This window comes from Monodon monoceros, unplaced genomic scaffold (genome assembly GCF_005190385.1).
Source record: "Monodon monoceros isolate NGI ecotype Baffin Bay Population unplaced genomic scaffold, NGI_Narwhal_1 Super_Scaffold_4, whole genome shotgun sequence".
Classification (NCBI taxonomy): Eukaryota; Metazoa; Chordata; class Mammalia; order Artiodactyla; family Monodontidae; genus Monodon; species Monodon monoceros.
The window spans coordinates 68,386,861-68,405,989 of NW_021703781.1; the positions used below are offsets into that span (position 1 = coordinate 68,386,861).

Sequence of the window (19,129 nt, forward strand, 5' to 3'; positions counted from 1 at the left end):
TGAAAGAGAACTGTGCTTATCTACCCTTTTCTCATCTTTCCAAAAGTACTGTGGAAAATTTTACCTACTCTATCAATCTTGGTTTATTTATGGTTAAAATTAGAAATACATCCTTGGAACCTCCTCTTTATTCATGCCACTTTTCCATGGAACTGCTCAAAAAGATAAGGTTTGCCTATAAAAGGACCTCTAGGTGCTATCTTGTGGGCAGAACTTGACAGAACGGCCATGGTGAGTCTGGAACATGTTTACCAGGTCTAATTTAGTCGAATTTACCCATTTTCCCTCAGAGGTCTAACTGAACTTGAATTATCCCAATCTTTTAAGAACTTACTTAGCCAGTCTTAATTATATTTTAAAATTTTATTTAGATGCTGCTAATCTGGACACTTTCACTGTTGCTGGGAGCAGTAGTAGGTAAGAAAAAATATTTATGTCATGCTGGAAGAGACTTGCTGCTCAATACTTGGAAGAAGGGCTACAACACCTGAATTCCAGCTACTATGAGGATGAGAAGTAGAGCAAGGGGGACAGATCCATGGTTAGGAGCACAGCACTGGGAGTAGGGCTGCCAGATAAAAGCTAAGACGCCCAGTTAAAGTTGAATTTCAGGTAAAACGAAGAATATGTGACATAGTTATATAAATGATTAAATTTATCATTATAATAAATAAAATTTAAAGTTAAGAAAATTTAAATTTATTGTTATTGTTATAATAAAAAATTTATTGTTTATCTGAAACTCAAACTTAACTTGTATTTTCATTTGCTAAATTTAGCAACCCTAGCTCGGAGTCAAGTGTAAGCTTTGAACCCTGGTTCCATCAGCCACAACTGTATTTCCCTGAGTAAAATTCTTAACCTCTCTGTGCTTCACTGTCTTCATCTGTGAACTGGGCATAAAATGCCACCCCTGTTGTAGGGTAACTGTGAGGCTTAGGTGTGATAAGTCACGTAGATCATCTTGCCCGGCACGTGGCACATATCGAGAATGCAGCGCCCACGACGACTACTACTCCTATTCCTGCTCCCACTATTAATGGAGACTTTATCCCCCTGGAGAACCCTTCCTTTGTGTTGTTCTTTTATGGGTTAACATTCAAGCACAGAGTTGTGTCAAGCCATGGGCTTTCTGTTTGATTATTTGTGAGCAGCTTCTTCATCACAAGAATCCAGGATGCCCCTCAGATATAGGTCAGAGACCTAAATACTCACCCAGGGGCAGACGTAAAGTTTTGGCATTTGCACGAAACTTAAGCTCTCAACCCAAAGCCCAATGTTTACGAGGAGGTAAGCGCCTCACCCCCTACTACCAAGACCTGGGGACACCAGACTGCTCCCTTCTTGGGCACCAAGGGCCCAGAGAAGACATCTGAGTTGAGAGGCTCAAATGAGTCCTAGCATGGGACTGGACAGAGACAGAAGGGGAGTGAGGCGGTCCTACATAGTGGAAATGAGAAGCAGCAGCCTGTCTTTAGCTGGGATGTTTTCTGTTGAAGCTGTTTTGTGAGTGTGTATAAAGGAAGGTGTTTGAAGATGTGGAGGAAGAAAATATGCCACAAAAGGTAGTTTAACTCATGTATTGTCAGAGTGACCATCAAAAAGAACATCCTGGTGAAACTAACACTTCTGGGTGATTGCAGGAAAAGAAGTCTGCTATGAAAGACTTGGTTGCTTCAGTGATGATTCCCCTTGGGCAGGAATTGTAGAAAGACCCCTCAAAATCTTGCCCTGGTCTCCAAAAGATGTCAACACTCGTTTCCTCCTATACACTAACGAGAACCCAGACAACTTTCAAGTAAGAACACTCATGGTTTTCAGAACTAAGTTTCATCTGTTTTATGTAATAAGGATACTGAATTTTGTCTTCTAAAGAGAACAAATCAGACAGTGGAATTTGCACCTCTGTAGACTGTTAGCACAGTGACCGTATTATTTTATATAACTTGTTTATAAAAGGTTTGTTTGATAATTTGTTTAAAGTATCCATTACTTGATATTATTTTTATTCTACCTCTATGGTACCATTTAATACAATATTCTAAATATGGATATTACATATATATAATCTCTAAGTATTATGTATAACCTCCCAACATACTTTGTATCTATAAAACACGCACAGACACGTACATAGCCTTCCTTTGGGTGGAGACAAGACCCTACCACCAATATTATAGCAGACATATTACCCCAAGTAGGGCAAATGCAAAAATGTCATGACATCTGGAAAGTATCGACTTGGTGATGATTGCGAATAGCTTGGTTGTAATGAGAGAATCCTTACTCACAAGGATCCCAAGTCCCAGGAGTCTTCTCCCATCTGCCACTTCCCTCCTCGTAACAGTTCTATTTGATATTTTCAGAAACTTGACATTAAACATTTTTCTCCCCCAAATAGAAACTCGTTGCAGATCCATCTACTATCACAGACTCCAATTTCAAAACAAATAGAAAAACTGTCTTTATTATTCATGGATTCATAGACAAGGGAGAAGAAAGCTGGCTGCACAACATTTGCAAGGTGAGACTGTAAATCTCTTAAGGGAAGTTTGTTTCCAGAGTGATAATTAACAACAGAGAAGGCAAGGCCCTACCCAGGCAGGACAGATGCCTGCCACCATGAGGCTGGAGGATCCTCTGACCCCACTGGGCCTGGGGTTCCCAGAGGAGGTCCAGGAGGTGACACGGGGTGGAGGGGACCTGGGACAGTCAGAGCAGCAAGGCTGGCAGGCATTTGGTGGCTCTGGGTAGCGATTATTTAATAACTAATACAGAGATATTTCTAAATTTTAGCAACAGATGTTGCCATACTGATGCAACATTTGTTGCATTTTCAATAGCTTTTAGTCTCTTCAATAGGCTTTGATTTCTGTGTGAAGAACTAAGATAACTCATTTTGCCCAAACTAATTATTTTCCCTTGCTACTCTTTTATCTCCTATGGTAGCAATAGCTAAGAAAACTGTGTAGATTTTCATTTCTGGCTTCTGTTGTTTCAGCACTAGTGATCCTATTTTCTTAAATTTGCCTTTGGCTATGTGCCCTGTGATAATGAAGAATTAAAAGACAGAAAATCAAACAGAATAAATTTTCCAGTAACTGCTAGTGCTTAAGGAACATTGTCATTGATTCATTTCTTCATCAAGATTTTGTGGCCAGCTGTGGCGCAAAGATGCAATCATTTCTTTAGAGGTCTTATTTCAGGCCTGCCTGTGACTCAAGCCAAAGGCTGATCTGAGTTAACTCCAGAGAGTTTCAACTGATCTTGAAGACAGTTAAAATGAAGGGGCTAATTAACTACACAAGTTTAAAAATAATCAGTAAAACCACAACTTGTCTTCGAAAATAATTTATAGATGATGATTATTGGGCTGGGGTAGAAGGGAGGGTAGTAATAGATTTCTATACTACAGTGAAGAAAAAAGAAATATGATTCTCAGCTCAAAAGGTATGTAGATTTTCAGATATGCGTATACAATTTATTTCTGAGATCCGAAAGCAGATGTGTTTTTCTTGCATTTGACTTGGCTTTGGGCATTATAATGGAGGAATGAGTACATTAAGTTAGAAGGTTAAATGCAGTAGATTCAAGTTCTGATTCTATCTTTAGCTAACCAGGACACTAGCAAATCGTTTCCCCTCTTTGGATTTTTCTATCTGTAAAATGAAACAATTGGAGATGGTTTCTAATATTGCTGCATTCTCAAATTCTTCTTGGAAAACAGGTGGGGATATGCATAAATAAATACTCAAATAAATAAAATTCCTGCCAGATCTAGCATTCATGAAACTATCATTGACCCCCATCCAAAAAGGCTTCCAGCAGATATCTGAAAGTTTATATTTTTATGTGAAATAACTTCAGTCATGTACAATAAAACGTGTTCGCACAAAAATTTTGATTAGTATTTCCATCATGGAGAAGCTTATTCATTTGCCTTCAATTGCCTTCAATACCTATATTTAAAGGGTCCTAACATAGTCTTTCATTTATTCTATTATTTAGTAGATATTTACTGAGTGCCTACTATGTGCCAGGAACTTTTCCAGGCACTGAGGATACAGAAGTGAACAAGACAGGCAATGCCCTGAGGTGCAATCTAGTAAGGGACAATGTCTTGTGATGTTTATGATGCTCTAATGAGATAACCCATTGTACCATATTTTATACCCTTTTCCCTGCAACAAATGTCTATGCATCTGTTGCTGTAGAAATCCCAAGAATCCAGTTCCCATTATGGCCAAATCTCTAGTTTGGAGCCAATGTTAAGCTTTAAAAAGGATTCCATAACCATAACAGATTAAAAGTTTTGTTTATTGGTTTGGGGTTAAAAAGCGAGCATGATATTGTGTAGGTCAAGGAGGGAATTTATCCTGGTCTTCAAGAATGTTAATTAGTAACTAGGAAAGATGTTGAATTATTTACTTATTTATTGTGTCTCTTCCATCAGAACCTGTTTAAAGTGGAAAGTGTGAACTGCATCTGTGTGGACTGGAGAAGTGGCTCACGAACTGGATACACACAAGCCTCACAGAACATCCGGATTGTGGGAGCAGAAGTGGCGTATTTCATTGACGTTCTTGAGGTAACTACCTCTGGGTTATACAAAAGCCCATGCACATTGCTCTCTGGATTCTCTTCCAGAAAAATTGCTGTATGTATGATAATTGGTAAAGTATTTTCCTACTTAGAGTTGGCGTTCTCCTTGATTAAAAAGAAAAATGCAAAAAAAATCTAGATTTGGGCTTCATCAATATGCCTATTAAGGTGAATAAACTGATTTTTAAGTGCTATTATTCAAGCAACCAGGTAGATTGTTTCTACTGAATTCCATCATTAGTTCTTTTAATTTTACCAGTTATTAAGCCGAGTTGATATGATAATGTCAACCTGAAGATTAAGGTAGAGGTTTTGTTGTTTGTTTGTTTTTATCTTTTTAAGAGAAGCACAATGATAACAAGCTAACCTGAGCTGGTAACTAAAAACTTAGAAAATCTTAAACCTGAAAGTGCTTAAGTAATTGCTCTCATTATTCTTTTCTTTTATTCTTTTTTAATTTTTTTCTTTTTCTTTTTTTTTTTAAATTGAAGTATAGTTGACACACAATATTCTATTAGTTTCAGGTGCCAAAATATATATTGCAATGTCTGGTTGGTGGAGCGGCAGATCAGTTATTGATCAAGTTCACCATCTTACTTGAGTGCAGTTTGTGACGCCCCAAAACAATTACAACAGTAATATCAAAGGTCACTGGGCTTCCCTGGTGGCGCAGTGGTTGAGAGTCTGCCTGCCAATGCAGGGGACATGGGTTCGTGAAGATCCCACATGTCGTGGAGCGGCTGGGCCCGTGAGCCATGGCCGCTGAGCCTGCGCGTCCGGAGCCTGTGCTCTGCAACAGGAGAGGCCACAACAGTGAGAGGCCGCATACACCCCCCCCAAAAAAAAAAAAAAAAAAGTCACTGATCACCATGAGAAATATTATAATAATGAAAAAGTTTAAAATATTGTGAGAATTACCAAAATGTAACACAGAGACCCAAAGTGGACAAATACTGTTGGAAAAATGGTGCCGATAGACTTGCTCAATGCAGGGTTGCCACAAACCTTCAGTTTGCAAAAAACATAATATCGGTGAAGCACAGTAAAGCAAAGCATAAAAAAACATGGTATGTCTGTACCACATCTTCTTTATCTACTCATCTATTGACAGACACTTAGGTTTTTTCCATTACTTGGCTATTGTAAACAATTCTGCAATAAACATAAGGGTGCATATATCCTTTGGAATTCATGTTTTCATTTTCTTCAGAAAAATAACCAGTAGTGGAATTGCTGGACCATATGGAAGTTCTATTTCTAATTTTTTGAAGAACCTCCATACTGTTTTCCACAGTAGCTCTACCAAGTCACATTCTTACCAACAGTACATGAGGGTTCACTTTTCTCCACATCCTCGCCAGTGCTTATTATCAGTTGTCTTTTTGATGATGGCCATTCTGACAAGTGGGAGGTGGTACCTCATTGTGGTTTTGATTTGCGCTTCCTTGGTGATTAGTGATGTTGAGCATCTTTTCATATGTCTGTTGGCCATCTGTATGTCTGACTTGGAAAAATGTCTATTCAGGTTCTCTCCTCATTTTTTAAATCAGATTCTGTTTTTTTATATTGAGTTACGTGAGTTCCTTGTCCACTCTGAATATTAACCTCTTACCAAATATATAATTTGCAAATACCTTCTCCCGTTTAGTAGGTTGCCTTTTTGTTTTGCTGATGGTTTCCCTCACTGTGCGAAAGCTTTTTGGCTTGAGGTAGTTCCATTTGTTTATTTTTGCTTTTGTTTCCTTTGCGTGAGGAGACAGATCCAAAAAATATGGCTAAGATGGATGTCAAAGAATATACTGTCTATGCTTCTTCCTGGAGTTTTATGGTTTCGGGTCTTACATTTAAGTCTTGAATCCATTTTGAGTTTATTTTTGTATATGGTGTAAGAAAGTGGTCCAGTTTTATTCTTTTGCATGTAGCTGTCAAGTTTTCACAACACCATTTATTGAAGAATAATCATTACTTTCTAATCCAAATACTTGCTTCACCACCTCTGGGTAACAAGTCTTAATATCCATCAAGAGTCCCCTCTACGTAGTAGAAGAATAAAAGAGAACACTACTTCCACCAGTTTAAACATTACACCATCGCCATTTCTCATGATAAATGAAAAGAAAAATCCATGAAAATTGACTGCTTTAAAGGAGAAGCTTCCCTTCTTAAAAATTGAGTTTTCAGAGCGTTCTCTTTTCTGCCCATCGTGAATTTTGCTAGTTTGAAAACATTCTGAAGAAGCTTTCTTTCCAACAGTCGTCATTTGGATACTCACCTTCCAGGGTCCATGTCATTGGCCACAGTCTAGGTGCCCACGCTGCTGGGGAGTCAGGAAGGAGGACAAATGGGACCATTGGACGAATCACAGGTTGGTCAAAGCTACAAAGTTGGACTAAATGAAGCCTATACGGGGTCTAAAAGGACAAAAATTTGGCACAGACCTGCTTTTACCTGAGGAGACAAGTTTTCACATTTTCCGAATTAGATCACATGATCAGAGAAATCGGTGTGTTCTGAGACCTTATGAATTTGTTATTAATACCAATCTTTAGTCTACAGAGCCCTGTTTAACATATAAATACTGCATGTGACTAAAATGTGAATTAAGACCATCTGGAAGTCTTATTCATATCTATTTTCTCTTTGTCGGGTATTCACAAAGGATGAGTTTGGTGAATAGAAGAAATGGCATAAATAATAGAAGCAAATAGAATTAAACCCAAAGAGCTCAAAAATGTATCATTAATTATATTCTGCTTCATAGCAATTGATAATGAGTCCAGTCCTCATGAACCACGACCCGGGAGTGGTGGGGACAGATAGCCTGGGTGCCCTGGGCTGCCTGGGCTACATGCTGCTAATTAGATAAAAAATATGATTTTACAAATCTCAGACTGGTTGCCTTTAGCCAATGGAGTCATATGTTGGATACCCAGGTCCTACAACAACCTTGTAACTTTATAAGAAAGACTTTGCTATCCTGGATCTGAGAAGTGACTATTTCAGGAAATGATTACTTTATTCTTGCATCTTCCCTTCTTTATGTTCTTCCCAAATCCCCTGTCTCCGACCCCCTGATTCTCTTGTTTGATACTTTGGATAAGTTGGTTACATTTGCATTGGTGGGGGTGTCTGGGATATCTCTTTAACTTGCTGGAGAGAACATTCTTTCTCATAGTCCATAAATGCTTATGAGAGCCTGCTCAGTCAGGCCCTTGCCAAGCTGTGGTCGCAGGGACCGTGAAAGCCGAGACCCTTGCCCTCACAGTAGTTTAGAGTATAGGTGGAACTCTTTTAGCTTGAAAATCTCTTAAGAGTCCAGTGTTTCGCAGAGTCTGGCTCCTCTGTTGTAGCTGTGCTATTGACAGGGATTGTCCCAATGACTAAGCAACCGTAAGTAGGGCCAAGTTCCATGGTTTGAGGAAAATTCACTTTAATGCAAATAGTAAATTAGACACAGACTTCCCTTAGAAATTGGTAAGATAGGGAAGAACCAGCTTATTTCATTGCACGCATTACTCATGATTACCACCAAAGCTGCACTCATGTCTCTAAAGAGAAAGGTGAACATGCATGTCCACTGATAGGCACTGACATGACTCATCCTATCTATTTTAGGGTTGGATCCAGCAGAACCGTGCTTTGAGGGCACACCTGAATTAGTCCGATTGGACCCCAGCGATGCCCAATTTGTGGATGTAATTCACACAGACGCTGCCCCCATAATCCCCAACCTGGGTGAGTTCCTCAATTTGTCCCCCTGGAGTGTTTTTTGAGTCTATACATAAGAGTGTTTTAGAGTGTTTTGAGTCTTTACATTAACATCAACTTTCCCATATTTTAAAATTCCTCAGGTTTTGGAATGAGCCAAGTTGTGGGCCACCTAGATTTCTTTCCAAATGGAGGAAAGGAAATGCCCGGATGTAAGAAGAATGCTCTCTCTCAAATTGTTGACATAGATGGGATCTGGGAAGGTACAACGATTATGTATATGAAGAGATTTTCTTGGGAGGGGGTGTGAATCTGTGTTTCCTTTTGATAAACTTGCTAAATATTTTGGTATTGTACAGGTCTCACATTTTCTATAACAAAGAACTTTTAGTTGTATCCCCAAGATACAGGTTTTCACTGGCGGAGGTGGACATGAGAAGACTATAGGAAAGAGAGTGTATTTGTAGTCAACTTTTCAAGGATCTAATTCAGGGAATTCACTACTCAGTCATACCTATCCCTTACAGACCAATCTTTTCCTCCTAGAGTTATTTTTCCATTTCATTTAGCTATGGCATAACTATTATAATCTTAAACAGATTATATTAAATTCTGATTGCATCTCAAATCATAACTACCCTTCATAAATGATTTTGTTCTGTGACTACCATGAGTTCACACTAATTAGAAAAATCTATTCAACAACTGTATTCTGACCATGACATTAACTTGGAAAAATAAAATCTGTCACTGATGTGTAATCATGTGTGATTTTAAAGGAACTCGCAACTTTGCGGCCTGTAATCACTTAAGAAGCTACAAGTATTATGCTGACAGCATCCTCAGCCCTGATGGCTTTGCTGGATTTCCTTGTGCCTCTTACAGTGTTTTCAGTGCAGTAAGTAGATTCTATCTTGCACCTAAAGAATTTTGTGACCATCGCTTCTCATGACCAGTGTGGTTCACTATACGTGACATGCATTCAGTGAATGTTACTATATGACTGCCACATGATTTATACTTTCAATAACACATATTTATTTTAATAGTGATAAAGCATTGGAGAACTTTGGAGAAATGCGCTTGTAAACTGAAATATCCCAAATCTACCTTGCTCTCTACCACTTCTGTATGTGTCAGCTAAATGTTCACACTTGGTTTGGAAATAATTCTAAGTGCAAAAATTGTCTATGGAAATCTGATCTATGGTTGCAGGATGCTGATGAACACGAACAACTTGTTTTAAATGTTAACCTTATAAAGGTATATGATTACGGGCATGTGGACATTTCTGTGCAGTCTCATAATTGCCAAGATTTTTTTTAGAGCGTCCATCTTTTTTTTGGTATTCTCTAAATGTCTAAGTTGGGATCCTTAAATCTGATCTTGAATATGACATATCAATTGCCTGGGTTTTTTTTTACTATTGCTTTTCCTTTCACAACAATTTTTTTTCAAATAAAAATGTATACCCTATGTTATTTAATATGTAAATTTTCAAGTAACGTGCTAGGTGAAATTATAATTATCAAGTAGATATACTTTAGCAATGAAGAGACAGGATCTGATTCCTAGTTCTACCATTAAATAGTTGAATGATTCGGGGCAAAATACTTAACTTCTCTAAGGCACTTCCTTCATTTCAAAATGTAAATAAAATGGTAGATTCCATAGATTTGGTGGGAGGATTTAATAAGATAACATGTTTTAATTGCTTAGCCCAGAACCTAAAATATAATAATTAGCGTTCAACAAATGTTAGCTATTATGTGTAGGGGAGAGGGGCTGGGTGCATATTTTATTCACAATGTAGCTTGCATATGCAACGAGAATGCCCTCTCTTCTTTGGTCTAACTTTATTTTTATTTTCTTCCCAAATCCCTATTTTCTAGGTAATGGGGAAAACAAACAAACACAGAAGCTTTAGGTTTCATCCAGTTAAAATTTAATCTGATTCAATAATATAAACAGTCCTTTTAAGTGATGCTCACACACTTTTATAGGAAAACAATTCTCAGTTTTGCAGATTTCTCAGCCTTTGGACCACCTCTCTCCAAGCTGGTATTGGGCAAGGTGATCATGGTGGTGGTGGTCAGTGTGTGTGTGGAGCGCAGAGAGGAGGCTTCGGGGTCCGCCTTCTTGACGGGCTCATAGCTGTCATCTGCAGGTGATGTCTGGGCATGTCCAAGCTACTGGCTTGGGCAATGCTCTCAGAGAGCTTTGGCCATTTCTTCCTGGCTGGCTCAGTTTCCCTTAGCTTTTGCTGAATGCGGACCCTGAGATTCAGCCCATTCCCCATCTGGTCCACTGATTCAGGAGTTCACCACTTTCCTCTACTGTGGGGCAGCCTTGCCCTTTCATAGCAGGAATTTTTATGTCCGTCTGCCTCAGCCTCTGTTCATCCCCCTCCTTCTCTTCTCCTCGCAGTTTCTTGGCCCACGAAAAAAGGACATTTTCCTATATGATATCCATTTCTCCAGACCTCATGGCTAAGCCTGACTGACCAACTAGAGCATCTTCCCTTCACACTGGGAGAATTCTGAGATCTGAATCTTCCAGACTTGATATGCTAAGTGGGAGCTAGAGAAAATTGAGAAAAGCTTGACTTTTAAGTTTATTGTCCTCCCAGTGAGTCCTATTTTGTGAACCAGAAGCTGATTATCACCTCCTGCTCTTTCTTTTGCAATTTTTCTAAAATAAATCCTAACCACCTAAAGGCAGATGGGTGTCTTGGGGCAACCGGAACAACTTAGAGAGGCAAAAGAGAAAGGATTAAAATGTAAATAAATAAATAAATTCTCTTAGTTAATTTTTATAATATTTATGTTAGTGTCATGTTATTTAATAGTGAAATTGCTGACATCATTGTAAATAATGAGACATTTTTAACCTTTGTTGAGATACTGTTAAAGTCTTCTTTTACTATCAGAAGACGATTGGCTTTAAAATATTTGAAAATTCAACAACACGTGGAATAAGATGGTACACTTTTTAAAAAAGAGCCTCCTCATTCATCATTTGTTTATTCTCCTTAGAACAAGTGCTTCCCCTGTCCAAGTGAAGGCTGCCCGCAGATGGGTCATTATGCTGATAGATTTCCTGGGAAAACCAAAGAAGTGGGCCAGACATTTTATCTAAACACCGGTGATGCCAGCAATTTTGCCCGTAAGTCCCTATTTTATTTGTCTTAAATTCTCAATACTATGTATCTTATCACGTCCAGTGGAAATGTGTGAAATTGCTTTTCCGTACAAAAGTTTTAAACACTCCTCCCCAAAATGGAAAAACACATCAATGCCATGCTCAGTGTGAACATGCTAATTTGGGTGGCATAACAGAGTTTAGGGCCTGAATTATCAATGATGCAAAAATAAATTTCTTCACAGTTGATTCTGGTACCGAATTCAGGAGGCTTCTTCTGCTCCAGCCTCTTCACACTCTATTAAAAGTTTCACTGTGCAAAATTCTGAGGTTTTTACAAGCAGAAAAGCAACCCAGGAGAGAGATGGCAGAGGTTGTGGGAGTGGAAATGAGGTGACAGATTCAAGAGATATTAGGATTGTAGACTCCATGTGTGATGGGAATCAGAGAATGCAGGAATGGTGAGACTTGGGGACAGACCCTGGGTTTCTTTTCTGGGTAATAGAGGAGGAAAACTATTTGGATGGGAGTCAATAGGGTTATTAGCTGCATTGTAAAAACTAAAGCTAAATTTTATCCCCTTCCCAGTTTGGCCCAGGCTAGCTCTAAATGGCAAAAAATTGTAGTTCACTATTGACTAGTACCATAAAATGGTTACCATAAATTAATACAATTCCAATGGTGATGAAAAGTTGAATTATAGAATGTTAAAGATAAATATAGATTATTTAAACAAAAAGATGACAGTACTCTAAAATTTTGTGATCTATAAAAATGAAATAAACTGATGAAAATACCACACTATTATTTTTCCATTATCTTTTAACATAAAGTTCTTATAATGTTCAAGAATAAATTGTTAGGTTAAAAAAATTGAAAACAAAATATATAACTTAGTCCCTTGGCTTGAAATCTTTTGACTTTGGAAAGGGTCTGTGTTCCTCCCCTCCCCCAATGTCTGCCCTCTGAACATTTAGTTAAAGGAATATCCATCACTATTTGATTAGAAGAACTACCAAAACCATACAAAAATTATTCAAAATTCAGCAGTAGTGGAATCCAAGTTAGCCTGTTTCCAGAATAATTTTCCTAAAAGCTGATAGTTTGCAAATATTTCCCCCTTGCAGGTTGGAGGTATAAGGCGGCTGTCACACTGTCTGGAAAGAAGGTTAGAGGACACATACTAGTTTCTTTGTTTGGAGATAGAGGAAACTCTAAGCAGTATGAAATTTTCAAGTGAGTAAACTACTACTCTAAGCTCCTTCAATGTTGGAATACTTCACACATACAATGTGTGTCATGGACATAAGAGTTTATTCATTACTATATGGGAATATAGGGAAGGAAAGGTTTTTTCCCTTTACCTTTCTTGGCTCTTTGGCTGGTCTGGTAATCAAATTAACATAGGACAGATTAACAGGGGAAAAAACTAATTTAATTATGTACATATGGGGGTCCCAGAAGAATATGAGACCCACAGGCAGTGAGACAATTGAGGCTTATATGCCATTCTGAGCTAAGGAGAAGGGACAGGGGTCTGGGACTTCAAAGGGGAGAAAGACAATCCACAGTAAGATGGGAAGAACAAAGGTTTGGTGCACAAAGGTTTGCCATGACAGGCAGAGACAACAGGACACGGAGAGGAATTTGATCTCCAGGCCCAGCTGAGCTCCCCGCCAGCCTAGCACACCTAACCCATATTCCTTGCAGCTATCTCAGGTGATAGTTCCCTTCCTGAACCAGGCCTTCTATCTAAATTCTTTTAGGCAGTCAAGGGAGAGGTAAAAGTTATCCTTGAGTCTGCTGGGTCTCGATTTCCTTCAGCTCAAAATAGTCCACCTGCCAAAGTGGCACATTCTGGGGAGACTTGTTCTGAACCCCTTCAGAAGTACAGTACCGCCATGTGTCATTAAAAGGAAGAGACTATTTCACCCTTGTACGTTAATACATTTTAGAACTCTGTTTCTACATTTTTTCTCTGCTATTTCCTGAGAAAACCACAGATGTTTATTTTGATGCATGATTTATAATCACTAAATAATTATTCTACCCACAAAACAACTGGAAAAGGATGATATAATGATGTCATCATTTATTAAATTGTGGGAGGATTGTGACTATAACATGTTTGAAGTTTTTATGAAAATAAGGATGACTTCAAAGTAATATGAGATATTGATGGCAAATGAACTACCACTGAGTTGGCATACATGTCTACACTTATTTAACCATTAGATTCACAAATGTACTATCAATCATCTTACTAGAGATACATTGTTAACTGGTTTTAGAAACATATATGTGTATATTTATATGTATGTTTATGTATATTCATGTATGTTTTTATTAACTTCTTCATTCCCAAGGGGCATTCTCCAACCAGACAGTACTCATTCCAGTGAGTTTGACTCAGATGTGGAAGTCGGAGATGTGCAGAAGGTTAAATTTATTTGGTACAATAACGTGATCAACCCAACTCTACCCAGAGTGGGAGCATCCAAGATCAGTGTGGAACGCAATGATGGAAAAGTGTAAGTAATAAAAATCCAAAGAGATTTGAATCATTGTGTCACGTTTATAATTCTACTCCCACTGAAAGACAACTTTAAGTCACCTACAGTGGTTCTCCTATATCTCAGTCACCACTGCTTCCTAATACCTTTTGTTTCTTTAGAAGAAAGTGTACATCTTTAGGAAAACAACTTTGATAGATTTGTAGATGACTGTTGTACGATCGGATACAAGTGTTAGAATGAGAATCTGGCTTCACAATCCTAAGGTGAAAAGAAAGAGTTCATTTAGCAGCTGTGCCTTGTGCTATGTGTGTGCTTAATATGTGTATCTTCCCCAGGCTTCCTGGGTTCACCAAATTGCCACTTAAATTACCGAGAAAGCACTTATCAAGGAATACAAATAGATTCTCTTGTGTCATTAGTCCTTTTAGTGAAGACAAAGGTCAACCCTTGGTTCTAATCAAGACTAAAGTGTGTGTGCACCAACGGATATTTACCATAGTGAACTACCAGAAGCAATGAGGTGGTGATGATGATAATCATAACAATACCAATATCAGCCCAAGTGTTTTGAGTATAAAGCCAAATTCTGAGGCACGGCGCTATGCTGCTTCTGCCGTCATATCGTTCAGTCCTCATGTAAGTCCAGTGTGGAGACTTCTGCTTCTGGCAAAGATGGAGTAACAAGAGCCCAGATTTACCTTCCCAACTGAAACAAACAAAAACTCAGACAAAATATGTCAAACCACAGTTTTCAAGACTCTGAACATTAGGCAACAAAGGAAAGTGATCTCCGAGAGATAAGAAATAAGGTAGAGTCTTCAAATTGTCCCGGCTTACTGCCTTGAAAGAGTCTCCAGGATGTCACACAAAGAGGAAAAATTCAGGCAGAACCCAGTAAACTACCTGAGTTGAAGAAACAGAACTAAGAATCCAAAAAATCCAAGGCAACTAGATTTCACGGGACAGAGGACCAGAGAGGAGAGAGCTACAGAGAGGAAATCTCAGGGAGCTGGACAATTTCCTTAAGCATTCAGCAGAGGACTGATCAGCGATCAGCACATATAGATGAAGAAACTAGCCAAGGTCTGTGAAGGATCCACCTGAAAGGATTAGAGAGAATAGTACCCAGTACTCTTGCAGGGCTGGGAACAGTACTTGTTTCCTCCAACCAGACCAGAAAAGCTCATAATTCAGGAAATGTTGGGTAGAGTATTTAAGAAGGTCTTCCCCTCAGTAGCGGGAAAAAAATTAGCCTAGAATTAGGAAGACCTGAAAGGATCAAACTGTTTCCAAATAACTGCACCCCAGAACAGAGCTCAAGAAAATTTATAGGAATACAAAATTATCCAGCAGTTAACAGGCTAAAATCCACAATATATGACATTAAATGAAAGTTTGCCATGTATATAAAGAAGCAGGAAAACACAACCTATAATGAGAAAATCAATCAATTGAAACCAAACCAGAGCCAGCACAACTGTTAGAATAGCAGACATAGATTCAAACAGTTAGTAAACCTGTATTCCATTGGTTTAAAAAGGCCAGTAGAGGTATGGCCTATATATAGAAAAAAGGCCCAAGTTGAGTTTCTAGAGATGAGAACTACAATATCTGAAATGAAAGAGCAGATTAGACATTGTGAGAGAAAAGATTAGTGGAGTTTAAGAGGTAATAGAAAGTATCCAAAATGAAACACAGAGAGAAAAAAATTTTTTGATGAAAAGAATATCAGTGATCTGTGAAATAACAAGAAGTCTAATATAGTTCTCATTGAAGACTCTGAAAGAGGAAGGAGAGAAATATATATTTGAAGAAATAATGGCTTCAAAAATTTCAAACATTGTGAAAACTGTAAACGTATAGATCCAAGTGATACCACAAAAAACATGAAGAAAACTATGCCAACACTCATGAAAATCAAACTGCTCGAAACCAGTTATAAAGAGGAAAACTTAAAAGCAGCCAGAGAAAAAACACACATTACCTACAGAGGAATAAATATAACAATTACAGGCAGATTCCACATCAAAAACAATGCAAGTGAGAAAACAGTGGAACAACATCTTTTAAGTACTGAAAGGAAAAAACCGTTAACCTAGAATTCTATATCCACAAAAGTATCTTTCAAAGAAAAAGATGAAATAAAGACTCTTCAGACATATCAAAGCTGAAAGAATTCATCACCAACCTGTCAACATCATGAGAAATGTTAAAGGAAAGTCTTCAGAGAAAGGAAAGTTATACTGGTTGTAAAAGAATCTACAGAAAGGCATTAAGAGCATAGGAGACAGTAACTACATTGGGAAACGTATGAGATTTTTAAATATGGTTATTTAAGTCTTTAAAAATAATTGACAGTTTAAAAAGTAATGGCAATATTTGGGGGAGGGGCCGTTATAATGTGTATAAGTAAAATATATGAGAACAATGCCATCAGGCATTAGGTAGGAGGGAGAAATGGAAACACACTCTTATCATGTTCTTATACCATATGTAAATTAAAATATTATCACTTGAAGGTAAAATGTGATGTTAAAAATATATGGTATAAATTCTAAAGCAACCACTAAAATAGTAAAACAAAGAACTATAGCTAATAAGCCAAAAAAAGGAGATTAAATGGAATTTTTTAAGGCATAAAAAGGGGGAAAAACAGCATAGGGAACAAACTGGAAGATAATAACTGTATCAATAAATGTATTAAATTAAAATACGACAATTAGAAGGCAGAGATTGTTCAACTGGATTTTAAAAACTCAATACACAACCGTATGCTACCTACACGAAATGTACTTTAAATATAAAGACACAAAGAGATTAAAAGCGAAAGAACAGAAAATGATATTCTATTAATTATTAGGGAAATGCAAATTAAAACCACAATGAGATACCAACATAAACTTATTTAAATGGCTAACATTTAAAAGATTGACAATATCAAGCACTGGTGAGGATGTGAAGAATCTTGAATTCTCATATACTGTTGATGGGAATGTAAAATGATGCAACCACTTTGGAAAACTCTTTAATAGTTTCCTAAAAGGCCAAACATACACCTACCTACAATTCAGCCATTTCTCTTTTATGTGTTTACCCAAGAGAAAAGAAAGCATATATTTATACAAAGATTTGTACATAAATATTCATAGTACCTTTTATTGCAATAGTCAAAATCTGGAAATAAACCAAAGTCCACCAACAAGGGAATGGATAAACAAATTGTGGTCTTCTGTACAATGGAATATTACTCAGCAGTGAAAAGGAACAAACTAGTGATACATGCAGCAACATAGACGAATCTCAAAATAATTATACTCAACAAAATTATACTGAATGAAAGAAGCTAAACAAGAGTGCATACACCTTTGATTCCATTCATATAAAATTTTACACAATTCAAAGTAGTCTATAACGACAGTAGGCCAGTGGTTGCCTGGGGGAAGGGAAGATGGAAAGGGATGGGAAGGAGAGATTACAAAGGATAGGAGGAAAATTTTGGAATAATGGATATGTTTACTCTCTTGATTGTGGTGATGGGAAATAAGTACTGTTATGAAATTCAATGAAAGCTCAATGCCAGAATTCATGTGCAGGAAATCTGACTACAGTAAATCCTTAACTACCACAATAGAAATTCAGATCACCTTTATTTATATATACTGTGTGCCCTTCATTTCTTGTGACCCTTTTCAATATTAGTTTTTTTCTGATGGTATATCTTAATTTATTATATTCTAATGGGAAAAATGAAGAATAACATTAACTTATGAATTGCCATCAGATGAGAGGGAGCTTTTAGTCAAGTCCTTCACTAATTTGCACTGAGTTTCATCTTGTCCAATATTTTTCTTTTTTAAAATATTTATTTATTTTAACATCTTTATTGGAGTATAATTGCTTTACCTTGTTGTGTTAGTTTCTGCTGCGTAACAAAGTGAATCAGCTATACATGTACATATATCCCCATATCCTCTCCCTCTTGCATCTCCCTCCCACCCTCCCTATCCCACCCGTCTAGGGGGACACAAAGCACCGAGCTGATCTCCCTGTGCCATGCAGCTGCTTCCCACTAGCTATCTATTTTACGTTTGGTAGTGTATATATGTCCATGCTACTCTCTCTTTGTCCCAGCTTACCCTTCCCCCTCCCCGTGTCCTCAAGTCCATTCTCTACGTCTCCATCTTTGTTCCTGTCCTGCCCCTAACCTTTAATTTGCTATTTGCACATCGGCTAGCCATTAGATTACAGAGAAGAAAATGAAGATGAAGAGAAAAGAGCATTTTCTGAGCATTTTCTATGTGCCAGGCACTTTATATATGCTTCTGTATCTTATTAAAGAAAATTAGCTCCAAAGCCTCCTAAGTATTGCTCAGTCTTAATGAGTAAATTAGTCATTTCAATTCAATGCTGAATTAAAATAAGAATGCCTAGCCAGTGTAACACCAGGACCTCAGGATCTTTACTCTGGCTGATTTCTTGTCATGCCGCTGACCCTACTCTTCCTCAGGTGCATTCACTGACAGTGTGCCATGTTTAGTAGGTGCTTTGGGGATGTGACAGATGGGCCCTCCATGTCCTTTGGAGTGTCCAATGATACCTCTTCTTTCTGCTATTACATAGCCATGGGATAAAATTAGAAAGGAAAATGCAGTCCTTTATACCCAAGAGGTATTCACTCGGCCAGGGTCTAGTTTTGGGCACAGGGTGTGCCACTCACTCAGACTGAGGGGAAGGAAGTGGCTGTGTGTCAGGAAGAGCTGACTTTTTGTTTTCTCTCCCCAGGTTCAACTTCTGTAGCCAAGAAACTGTGAGGGAAGATGTTCTGCTTACCCTCACCCCGTGTTAGGAGCTGCTGACATGTGAACACTGAATCTTACTGCTAATAAAATCTAGTGGTGAAGCACTACATTCCTTTCTTTGCCATCATGTCCATTATTTCCAATGAAATGTTTGGATAATGTGATTAAGTTCCAATATTTGGAGCTGGTCTGAAAAACCACAAATGACTGTTGAATTTTGCTACATGTTACCTGGCATTTGAACTTGGGAATATTGTTTACTTGATACTGACGTCATGCCCATTACTATTACTGATGTCATTCTTATCACTTAAGGCAGGCTTCCAGGTCCAAAGTGACCCTCTTGATGGTGGTGGGCACACA

The 19,129-nt window shown here is 37.9% G+C and overlaps 1 protein-coding gene across 2 annotated transcripts; it reads left to right on the top strand.

Moving 5' to 3' along the window:
* Positions 1-371: 371 nt before the first annotated feature.
* Positions 372-18,869, top strand: PNLIP (pancreatic lipase). Of its 2 annotated transcripts, none has more exons than XM_029245704.1 (12): positions 372-417; positions 1,644-1,798; positions 2,402-2,524; positions 4,454-4,588; positions 6,856-6,967; positions 8,218-8,337; positions 8,454-8,573; positions 9,090-9,208; positions 11,346-11,475; positions 12,579-12,687; positions 13,818-13,982; positions 18,750-18,869. In XM_029245704.1, the coding sequence occupies exons 1-12, from the start codon at positions 372-374 to the stop codon at positions 18,811-18,813; spliced, it is 1,398 nt and encodes a 465-aa protein (XP_029101537.1). In that variant the 3' UTR covers positions 18,814-18,869. The 2 variants fall into 2 exon arrangements, with proteins under 2 accessions (XP_029101537.1, XP_029101538.1); XM_029245705.1 differs by having other exon boundaries at positions 1,644-1,813; positions 18,750-18,821.
* The last annotated feature ends 260 nt before the right edge of the window (positions 18,870-19,129 follow it).

Coding starts and splice junctions, on each gene's coding strand:
- PNLIP (XM_029245705.1), top strand. CDS start 372: ATGCTGCTAATCTGGACACTTTCACTGTTGCTGGGAGCAGTAGTAG. Junction 1,814..2,401: donor TTCAAGTAAGAACACTCATG/GTTTTCAGAACT, acceptor TCCCCCAAATAG/AAACTCGTTGCAGATCCATC. Junction 12,688..13,817: donor AAGCAGTATGAAATTTTCAA/GTGAGTAAACTA, acceptor TTCATTCCCAAG/GGGCATTCTCCAACCAGACA.